This window comes from Sinocyclocheilus grahami, unplaced genomic scaffold (genome assembly GCF_001515645.1).
Source record: "Sinocyclocheilus grahami isolate Dianchi unplaced genomic scaffold, SAMN03320097.WGS_v1.1 scaffold74.1, whole genome shotgun sequence".
NCBI classification, from domain to species: domain Eukaryota; kingdom Metazoa; phylum Chordata; class Actinopteri; order Cypriniformes; family Cyprinidae; genus Sinocyclocheilus; species Sinocyclocheilus grahami.
The window spans coordinates 1928543-1939239 of NW_015505253.1; the positions used below are offsets into that span (position 1 = coordinate 1928543).

The window sequence follows — 10697 nt, forward strand, 5'->3', positions numbered from 1 at the left end:
TTATTAGCCTCTACCTTGTTTGATCTCTCAATGAGATCAGTTGCGGTGAGCTACATGGTTTGCCTCACATCGTCAGCACGTTTTCAATTGAAAAATAAGGGCTCGTCCGGGATTTGAACCCGGGACCTCTCGCACCCAAAGCGAGAATCATACCCCTAGACCAACGAGCCACATATACTGCATACTTTCTGCATGTCTCAAGTATTTCAGAAAGTAAACTGTCCTATAAAATCTTTGTTTTATAGATGGTTATTTTCGCATTTATATGTATATAATATAATAATATAATAATGTACGAAATAATAGTTATTCGGAAATAATGGCAACTTAGTCTCTTGTACAAATGCTTGCCGAACTTGAACACATACATTTGCGGTTTAGATTGCAGGTTCACATTTTAAGGTCTTACCTGTACTTCCGTAAATCATTTCTAATTTATTACGGTTATCTAATCATATATAAAACTCCATTATAATTTTGTTATCTGTTATAGGACCTCGTGGCGCAACGGTAGCGCGTCTGACTCCAGATCAGAAGGTTGCGTGTTCAAATCACGTCGGGGTCACGTGAATCCTTGTATTTTTTTCCCAAGTGGTTTGTCCATATAATCATATTACCATTTTGGCGGGGTACAGTCCGTTACACACAATTGACAGCAGTGCCGTTCATTTAATTGCGTTAGAAGTCGGTGGAGTTTTACCTTAATTACAATCCTCATTTCAATCAAATAAATTAAATTGTGGACCATTATTGTTTTACTTCACCATTTTGGTAAAGGAGAAAAAAAAGAGGGCTCGTCCGGGATTTGAACCCGGGACCTCTCGCACCCTAAGCGAGAATCATACCCCTAGACCAACGAGCCACTTAACGTAACTATTGCTCTGGTATGCAGTATGAAAACAACCATAATAATAATAATAAATAACATATCCATAATAACACCCACAGCTTTCTTACAACTGAATTAGGTGCATTAAAAGAGACTTTTATTTACTTTAATAATTCATTTAGCTGATGCTTTAACCAAAGCGACTTAAAAATCAGGAGTATAACAAAGTGAATTATTCTGAGGAGGTAATAACAGAAGTGCTAACAATACAAATTTTAAACATTGTCTAGAAGCAAAAGCATAGAAATATGTTTTTGCCCCCAGGCAACATCCACAGTTAAGTGCTCACTGAAAAAAAAGTGTTTTTTGCCATTTCTTAAATACTGCATTTGGCTGTCCGGGTAAGACCACCACGGGTGAATGTGAATGTTTGGGGAAATGACACTGTGCCTCTGTTACAGTACCATGAGGTGCTGCTCACCCACTAACAGCAGGAGTGGAGGTCAGTTTGTAAGAGGGTGAGCAGCCTGTGGCTGTACTGTACACAAACTTTAATGTCTTGAACTTGATGTGAGCGGTGAACGGTAGCCAGTGAAGATACTAGTATTACATTCCCAAGAAATAATTATTGCATAATACACTGCAACATAAAAATCATTATCATCGCTTTGTAATATAATAAACATTTAAATTAAATAAATCTGGTTCTAATTAACCAGGCTGGTGTTGCATTAAAGATATCATTTCATTTTGTTCCGTCATGTATCAAGCCTAATACAAAATATCATCTTAATGATAAATCAGTCAGGTTCCGGCCCAGGATCTTCACCATATTTCAAATCGCTGGTCTCTGATGAACTGCTTTCTATCACTGATTTTGTTTCCGAAGAGTCTGCAAACACAAAATTGTCCACACAAATCAACTGATGTGTTAAGTTCATCTACATCCCTCAAAAATGAGGATCAGCAATAACAAAGCTGTTCAATCATTAAAGTGTAAAGTAAAGCTAAACACGTATTCTACAATGACATGTCATTTTAAACATGCATTTTAGATATCAAAACACAGACTTAATTGTATTTATTTATGTATTATTTATTTATTTGCATTATTGTAATTAAATGATTCTAGATTCTAGAATACAAAACTTGAGACTTCGATTGAACACAACAGACCCACATAACTTTATAAACATGAGACACAAATGATTTATCTTTTTAGTTAGTCACTAAAACTTCATATTCATTCATTTCACGGAGGGTTAATAGACCTACACCAGTAAAACACTGATCACACACACTTACCGTACAGTCTGAATATTGCTGTGAGTGCAGACGTGTGATATTATTGTGACTCAGGCTACAAGATTAAACAGAAATAAGCATGAAGTAAACAAGTTTGAATACTGTGTTTTATATTTCTCTACTTCTGACGTGTCTGTGTAACTCACTCCAGAGTCTGGGTTTTGTGCAGATGTGGCAGCAGCGGCTCCATGCAGAGATCAGTGAGTTTGCAGTGACTGAGATCCAGTTCTGTCAGTCCTTCAGAATATTCCAGAAACAGTGCCAGCTCTTCACAAGCTCTCGGGTCCATCTGAGTGTGACTGAGGTCCAGCTCTCCTGTGACAGAGCCTCAGCGCTCCTCAAAGAGACTCTCTGGGCTCCATCTTTACTAATACAAGCCAGAACCTGGAGCAGCAGAGCTTCACTACAGCTGATGAGAGGAAGGAGAACAAAACAACATACATGAATGTGAGAATAATATACAGGGATTTGATATGGAGATAAATAATGCACTATGTAATATTAGCAATGGAAGAGGTCTGTCAGCTGTCTTACCTCAGCTGGACTTGAGGCAGGACTGGCCAAAGTTGTTTCAGGGCCTCATCAGAGAGCTCACAGTCCTGTAAGATCAACTTCACAATACTTTGGGTTTTCTGAAGCACAGATGAGATCATTCTACAGTCTTTTTTGGTTAGTTTCAAATGTCTCATAAATCTCCATAATGATGGACAGAATAAAGCTGGGGCTCAACCTGTGGAGAATAAGATCACTCGATGAAATCCACTTGAATCAAAGGCACTCAATAAATATAAATTCTCAAGCTGACAAGTAAACTACAAGCAACTTTATAATGACCTAAATGGATGCAATTGAACTGTTTAGTCATGATGTCAATTTGTAGGTTGACCCAAAAGACCAATTTGACATGGAAATTGGTAAAAGGCGAAGTAAACAAGTAAAAGTAAATCCTGTGTCTATGATATAAAACATAGTTTGACCTCAGTTCCAGTTAAGTTTCAGTTAACTATATAAGAACTACAACTACCACAATGATGTTAGCTTAATGTGCCTGACATATCAGAAAACTGTAGTTCTTGTTTGAAACGCGTTTTTAAAGTGCACAATGGTTTCAACAAACAAACTCACATTTAAGGAATCATGTCTTCCAAACTGTCAAACTTAAGGAATCTAACATCGTGTCTTCCAAACTGTCAAAAACAAAGCTCATGAGAAACATTTACATCATAGTTTAGGATGTGTCATTCTATCACTGAAGTGATTTTAACAGTTTATAGAAAAGCTTGAGGTATCTCAGACCTCTGCAGGTGTTTGAATATCAGTTTGAGTCCTTTGCGCAACGCTTCCTGCGCAAAGTTTTTTTTTTTATCCGACAATTCGGTAAACAAATAGCCTACCTCTCCGATCGTAAAGCGGGTCTCCCCTCCTCCACTGAGAATGATTGACAGATGACACTGGGCTTCACGGAAAAGATGAAACAGCGCCATGAAGTCTACGTGTGGCCAAAAGTATATTGCATCCGTAGTGTTAAGCGCTACCATAGAGAATGAATGGGAAAAGTTGAGGGAAGTTAAGCTGAGCCACTTTCGGTTTATTTTTATTGATTATTAAAGAAGGGTGCGTTGTAACATACAATTTGCTCGATCGATGCTGATTTGCGATGCATTTGATTTTTATATAACAGTTTTCAGTGTGATGAGTACGTATTCAGTCCATATCTGAGGCAGAACATTAAAACCGTGTGGTGGGAACTGCTTGAAATTATGAAACCGAATATCACAGCGCGTTGGTGGTATAGTGGTTAGCATAGCTGCCTTCCAAGCAGTTGACCCGGGTTCGATTCCCGGCCAACGCAACTTACATTTTGATTTTAAAACGCTCCAGTGAATCCTTAATAGCTAAACGAATTAATTATGCAAAACAGCCAACTCTTTCAGTGTTCTATTAATAAACGCTTATACAAATATATTTTAACGTTATCAATTCAGCATTCCGAATCTCACTTGGCTTGAGAGACTCAAGCAGCCCCGCCTCTCTCCCAAAAGCGAGACTAGCGTTCAGAAACAGCTGATCGTGCGAGGCAGAGGAGCATCACAGTCGCAATGTCATCCGAGGAGCTCGCACGGAAGCTGCAGCGCAGGCTGGACGCCGAGCAGCGTGACCCCAAACCCGGCTCACCGGCGCAGACAGGAGCGGACGAAGAGCAGCCGCCGCCGGTGAGACCCAGCACTGCCGTGAACGGCGACGCCAGCTCTGAGCTGACGGAGAAACTCACCCGCAGGCTGGACATCCACGACGGCACAGCGAAACCCAATCAGATGAAGGTTTTCAACCCCTACACCGAGTTCAAAGAGTTCTCGCGCAAACAGATCAAAGACATGGAGAAAATGTTCAAGAGGTCAGTTCATCAATCAACACCATTTAAAACCCACCCACTGTCGTTATCATATATATTCATCTACATTAAGATTTATCCAAGTCAGTGAAGCATTTAACTGGTATTTGGTCATTATTTTAGGTCATAACAACTAAGAGTGAAGTTTGTGTGCTTGTGTGCGTCAGAGAGTTCTGGGATCATTGTGTTCTTGGATCAGAAGAATGAATGATGCTTCTTTTAAATGAAATCCCTCATTTATTATTTTTGATCTTTTGTCTTTTATTATCTTGATGGTTATTTTATCTTAATAATTGTATAAAATTTGTATTTAAATTTACTGTGCTTTATTTCCATTAAAAGTGTATTGAGTTTAAAATCAAATTGTTAGTAAAACAGTGTGAATGGAGTAGTTTTAGGATAGTATACAAATATAAAACAATGCAGTGCATAAAATAAAAAAGTAACACTATGAGGAAAATAAAAATTAATATGAATGTAACATTGAGTTAAAAATTAATTATAGTGACAGGTGCATTTATATTGCAAAAGCATTGAAAAATAAATACAATTATGCACATGGAGAATTATTTACCAAAAAAATAGTGAGTGTAAAATAACAAGAAATGAACAATAGATTCTGAAGCTAATGTTAAATGAACATGAATGCTCTCTTGGAGCATCCTTGTACAGTGCCAAAATAATGTTTTGCTCTGGGGTCTCTCTCTCTGAACAGCCATTGTCCAGCTTTCCCCCATTATTTCAGTACAAGGGTCCACTCACAAACTCTGCGTCCCCATGGAACCCACGCCATGAGCAACAATGCCATCTTTGTCTGTTTGTGCGTGTGTTTAAATGCAGGGACTTGGAGGAGTCTATGATGAGAGGGAGTCTCTTTGGTTACATGCAGAGTTGTGAAAAAAAATTTTTTGTCATATCATTGGATATTCTTATTCATTTAATCCCATCAAATTCAGAACCGGGTCTCTAGTAGTGCATCAAAACCCTCCAGATAATAACAACTGGCAAGCAATCCAGTGTTTGATGCCGTTTCACCTCAGAGACTTTGATTCTGCATGTCATCCTCTGCTACCAGGTCATGATTTTTCCAGAGTTATGCACACATAAGCATGTTAACGGATTTGTTTTTAGCTGATCCCAAGGTTACTTATGCCTTACAGAGACTTTACGATGAGGTAGATGTTTTCTTGTACTGTACATAAAATAGTTCTAATGTTTTGCACTTTGCTTCATTAACAGTAACGCTCAGTCAAGTCTATTAGATTATACTGTGTTATAGGGTTATAAATAACCCAAACTGTATAGGATATGAAAGTGTGGATGTCCCATAAGACTAGGTTATGTCAGGACCGAAAAAGGTGTGTCTGTTTAAGTCATAGAAGTACATACTCCGGCCCACTTCAGATCAGTTCAACCCAGTTTCATCAGAGATGAAAAAAGATGTCATATATAAGAGGAAAATGGGTCAAAAGCAGAATTAACACATTTATAAACACAACTTACAAACCTACACACTTCTGAATTAGCACACTACCCTGAAGAGATAGATAGATCGATAAAAAAAAAAAAAATAATAATAATGCTTTTATTTAGCAAGGACATTTAGAATGTTAGAAAATATTTCTATTTGCTTTTCTTTTGAACTTTCTATTCATCAAAAATCATGAAAAAAAAACATATAACAGTTTTTGCAAAAATATGAAGCTGCTCAACTGTTTCCAACATTGATAATAATAAAAAAAAAATGTTTCTTGAGCATCAAATCTAATATTAGAATGATTTCTGAAGGATCGTGTGACACAGAAGACTGGCGTAATGATGCTGAAAATTCAGCTTTGCATCACAGGAATCAATTAGATTTTAAAATATATTCAAACAGAAAACAGTTGTTTTAAATTGAAATAATATTTCACAGTATTTATAATCAAATATCAAATTATTTCTTTGTATAAGTGTGCATATTTCTTTATTTTCTCCATTCAAGCCTCTTTAGCACAGGGAGGGCTGTTGACCTGGAATGTGTCCGGCATGCAGAGGGCAGGACCAATATGCCAACCTCATCCTCCACTTTCTGTTTGTTATTTTCCCTTTCTCTCTCTCATTCACTTTCTCTCACATACCAGGTCAGTCTTGTTAACCCTGACCTATTTCATGCTGCTTCATGTAGTTCATAATAGCCGTTCTCAGCATATCTGCGGTTCTAAGCAGATCTGGGATCTGTTACTGGACTGCAGTGCTCTGAATGCCAGGCTCTATAGCTGAATCTCTGCCCTGAGCCTTGGCATCTATAAATACCACAGCAGGAAACCAGAGAGGACAAAGAGAGCGTCCACACACAAACACATGCGATGCATCCGCAATTACATCAGGGCAGTTTGTGTTTTCATGCATCCACGCACATTTCAGGGCCGTGTGTGTAGGAGTGTGTTGCCAGTTGCTGAAAGCAGTTGCTGTTCTGGTCAGCAGATTCCCAGTTGTCTTTTAATCAGGGAAGGCAAGTGTGAGCATGTCTTAGTGGGGGCTGTTAAAACAGCATCGAACAAAGAAAGAAAGTGAGGACGTTGCGTGAAATGGTTAATAAATTGGCTTTTATGCAGCACTTTAACAGTGAAGGTTGAGTTATTTATGACCTTTCAGAAACAATGAGCTAAGGAGATGAGATTAGACGGCCATTCAGAGCAAAGATATGAAACACCCTGATAAACATTCACATTGTCTCAGATGTTTCTCTTTGAAATACCAAATAATAGATTTGATTTAATACATTCAATGTGTATCGCAGGTTAGATAATTAGTAACATTTAATGCATTTGAGAAATTGTTTGTCCAAAAATGAAAATTTCCTGAGAATGTACTCACCCTCAGGTCATCCAAGATGTAGATGAGTTTGTTTTTTCATCACATTTGGATAAATGTAGCATTACATCACTTGTTCACCAATAGATGCTCTGCGGTGAATGGGTGCCGTCAGAATGAGAGTCCAAACAGCTGATAAAAACATCACAATAATCCACAAGTAATTCACACCACTCCAGTCCAGCAATTAATGTCTGAAATGAAGTGAAAAGCTGTGTGTTTGTAAGAAACTAATCCATCATTAGGGTGTTTTACTCTCAACCATCGTTTCTGGCCAAAATATGAGTCCATAATAATTCATTATAATTCATAAAAGTCCAATTTCCTGTTGTCTCTCACATTAATATCCACCAGCATATTTGTTTAAAACTAGACTGTTTTCACTTGCAAACAGTGCTTGATCTGTGTATATTTCTCTCCTGATTCAGACCAGACTACTTTTTCAATGGTGAAAGCAATATTATGGATAGTGCACTCATATTTTAGCGAATGGTTTTAAGTTTATTACAAACACAGATTTTCAGTTCACAAGACATTAACTGATGGACTGGAGTGGTGTGGATTACTTGTGGATTATCGTGATGTCTTTATCGGCTGTTTGGACTCTCATTCTGATGGCACCCATTCACCGCAGAGGATCCATTGGTGAGCAAGTCAGATAATGCTAAATTTCATAATGCGATCACTTCTAACAAACATGTGAGATTACTGTGACTTTTTTCAGAAGTAAACTCTGTCTTTCTCTATTTTGCTGTATAGGTGAATATAAATGCGATCTCATTCATGCTTTTCTTGACCTGTATGGAGAGGGAGAGAAGTAGAGATGAGGCGATGTTCACCTGTACTTTTCTGCCACAATGAGCAAGTTCTTTCTAAAAGCATCACTCGAACCAAAATAGAAACACGTGCCCACTCTCATATTTTAGCGAATGGTTTTAAGTTTATTACAAACACAGATTTTCAGTTCACAAGACATTAACTGATGGACTGGAGTGGTGTGGATTACTTGTGGATTATCGTGATGTCTTTATCGGCTGTTTGGACTCTCATTCTGACGGCACCCATTCACCGCAGAGGATCCATTGGTGAGCAAGTCAGATAATGCTAAATTTCATAATGCGATCACTTCTAACAACCATGTGAGATTACTGTGACTTTTTTCAGAAGTAAACTCTGTCTTTCTCTATTTTGCTGTATAGGTGAATATAAATGCGATCTCATTCATGCTTTTCTTGACCTGTATGGAGAGGGAGAGAAGTAGAGATGAGGCGATGTTCACCTGTACTTTTCTGCCACAATGAGCAAGTTCTTTCTAAAAGCATCACTCGAACCAAAATAGAAACACGTGCCCACTCCTTCAATCTCAGCCTCTTCACTTTCACACGATGTTCAAGGCAAACACTTCTCTCTCTCTTTCTCTCGCACACACACACACACACACGCACACACACACACACACACACACACACACGCACACACGCACGCGATCCTGCTGGTTGGTGTGGCAACAGCTGGATGAGACTCTATAAATACTCTCCTCTGTTAGAATCTCTTTTTCCTGCTGTTTCTGTCGTCACTCTCCACCTGCTGCTCTGCTGGCCTCCCTCTGCTGAGACTGGATAAATCTTCATGTCAACACTCACTTCTGAGTGTCGCTAGTGTAGGTTGATGTAATACATAAGCTAGAATGCAATTTGCATTGATAAAATGGTCTGAAAGAGCATATAGCATTCAAAAGTTTGGGGTCGGTCAGATTTTGTAATGAGCAAAAGTCTCTTATGCTCACCAAGGCATGCATTTATTTGATCAAAAATATTTTGAAAATGTATTTTAGTCTTCTGTTGTAATATTTTGTAAATTGTAATTTGTTCTTGTGATGCAAAGCTACATTTTCAGCATTATTACTCTAGTCTTCAGTGTCACGTGATCACATTTAAATATTCCATTTTAATTGAATTTAAATATTTAAATTTAAATCGCTTTAATAATGCTCATTTTTATTTACTGATTGAGATGAAATTAATTGTCATCGTAATGGAAAAAGAGTACAAAGAGAGTGTTATCAATACTTTACTTTTAGGTGAACTATTCCTTTAAATCATTTTTTACATGTGTTTGTGTGTAGATTTGACTCTGGTAAAGACGGCTTCATTGATCTGATGGAGCTGAAGCTGATGATGGAGAAACTTGGAGCTCCACAGACACATCTGGGCTTGAAGAACATGATCAAGGAGGTGGATGAAGATTATGACGGCAAACTCAGTTACAGAGAGGTGTGTGTGTATATACAGTGGGTACGGAAAGTATTCAGACCCCCTTAAATTTTTCACTCTTTGTTATATTGCAGCCATTTGCTAAAATCATTTAAGTTAATTTGTTTTCCTCATTAATGTACACACAGCACCCCATATTGACAGAAAAACACAGAATTGTTGACATTTTTGCAGATTTATTAAAAAAGAAAAACTGAAATATCACATGGTCCTAAATATTCAGACCCTTTGCTCAGTATTTAGTAGAAGCACCCTTTTGATCTAATACAGCCATGAGTCTTTTTGGGAAAGAGGCAACAAGTTTTTCACACCTGGATCTTTTTCACGGTTACAGCTTTGTTAAGTCTATCATCGTCCCTGATGACTGATTTAATCTAGTGATTCAATCTTTTGAGAGATTACACTCCATGCAAACACTTTAGATTTACCTGCTCAGATGATCCGATCACAGCTCTGATGTGGCTTCACATTTAAATGTCAATCACATTTAGTCACACTAGATGATTTTCACCTGACAAATATAAAATACTACAAATTTAAAATGAAAATAATAATAATATATAGTATTATTATTAATTAAGTATTCTATAAGTATTTCAGTTCTAAAGTGTATATATGGGTCAAAGACGAAATGGGTTTTCAAGCCTAAAAACAATAAAAGCTTTGTTTTATTTGATTTATTTTAGTGCTGTCAAACGATTAATCGCGATTAATCGCATCCAAAATAAAAGTTTTTGTTTACATAATATATGTGTGTGTACTGTGTATATTATGTATATATAAATAAATACACACACATACAGCATATATTTTGAAAATATTTACATGTATATATTTACATTCATATAAATGATATAATCTATAAATATATTTAATATATAAGTGTAACATATTTTTCTTAAAAATATACATGCATGTATGTGTATTTATACGTAATAAATATACACAGGACACACACATGTATTATGTAAACAAAAACTTTTATTTTGGATGCGATTAATCGCGATTAATCGTTTGACAGCACTAATTTATTTATATAATT

The 10697-nt window shown here is 37.1% G+C and overlaps 1 protein-coding gene, 1 long non-coding RNA gene and 4 other non-coding genes across 6 annotated transcripts in view; 3 read left to right on the plus strand and 3 right to left on the minus strand.

The window, feature by feature from the left end:
• Window positions 1-98: 98 nt before the first annotated feature.
• trnap-ugg (transfer RNA proline (anticodon UGG)) lies at window positions 99-170 on the minus strand. The gene has a single exon. It is a non-coding gene; the product is annotated as a tRNA-Pro (tRNA).
• Window positions 171-493: 323 nt separating this feature from the next.
• Window positions 494-565, plus strand: trnaw-cca (transfer RNA tryptophan (anticodon CCA)). The gene has a single exon. It is a non-coding gene; the product is annotated as a tRNA-Trp (tRNA).
• A 225-nt stretch (window positions 566-790) lies between these two features.
• On the minus strand, window positions 791-862 carry trnap-agg (transfer RNA proline (anticodon AGG)). The gene has a single exon. It is a non-coding gene; the product is annotated as a tRNA-Pro (tRNA).
• A 133-nt stretch (window positions 863-995) lies between these two features.
• Window positions 996-2845, minus strand: LOC107585810 (uncharacterized). The gene is made up of 4 exons (XR_001609288.1): window positions 2669-2845; window positions 2281-2543; window positions 2135-2189; window positions 996-1721 (listed from the first exon to the last, which is right to left on the minus strand). It is a non-coding gene; the product is annotated as an uncharacterized lncRNA (long non-coding RNA).
• A 1069-nt stretch (window positions 2846-3914) lies between these two features.
• On the plus strand, window positions 3915-3986 carry trnag-ucc (transfer RNA glycine (anticodon UCC)). Its single transcript has one exon. It is a non-coding gene; the product is annotated as a tRNA-Gly (tRNA).
• A 167-nt stretch (window positions 3987-4153) lies between these two features.
• Window positions 4154-10697, plus strand: part of LOC107585735 (EF-hand domain-containing protein D1-like) — a 9806-nt gene continuing 3262 nt past the window's right edge. Inside the window, exons 1-2 of the mRNA XM_016272884.1 lie at window positions 4154-4529; window positions 9508-9655. Coding sequence (XP_016128370.1) covers window positions 4234-4529; window positions 9508-9655 — 444 coding nt within the window. The 5' untranslated portion in view covers window positions 4154-4233. The remainder of the gene's footprint in view (window positions 4530-9507; window positions 9656-10697) is intronic.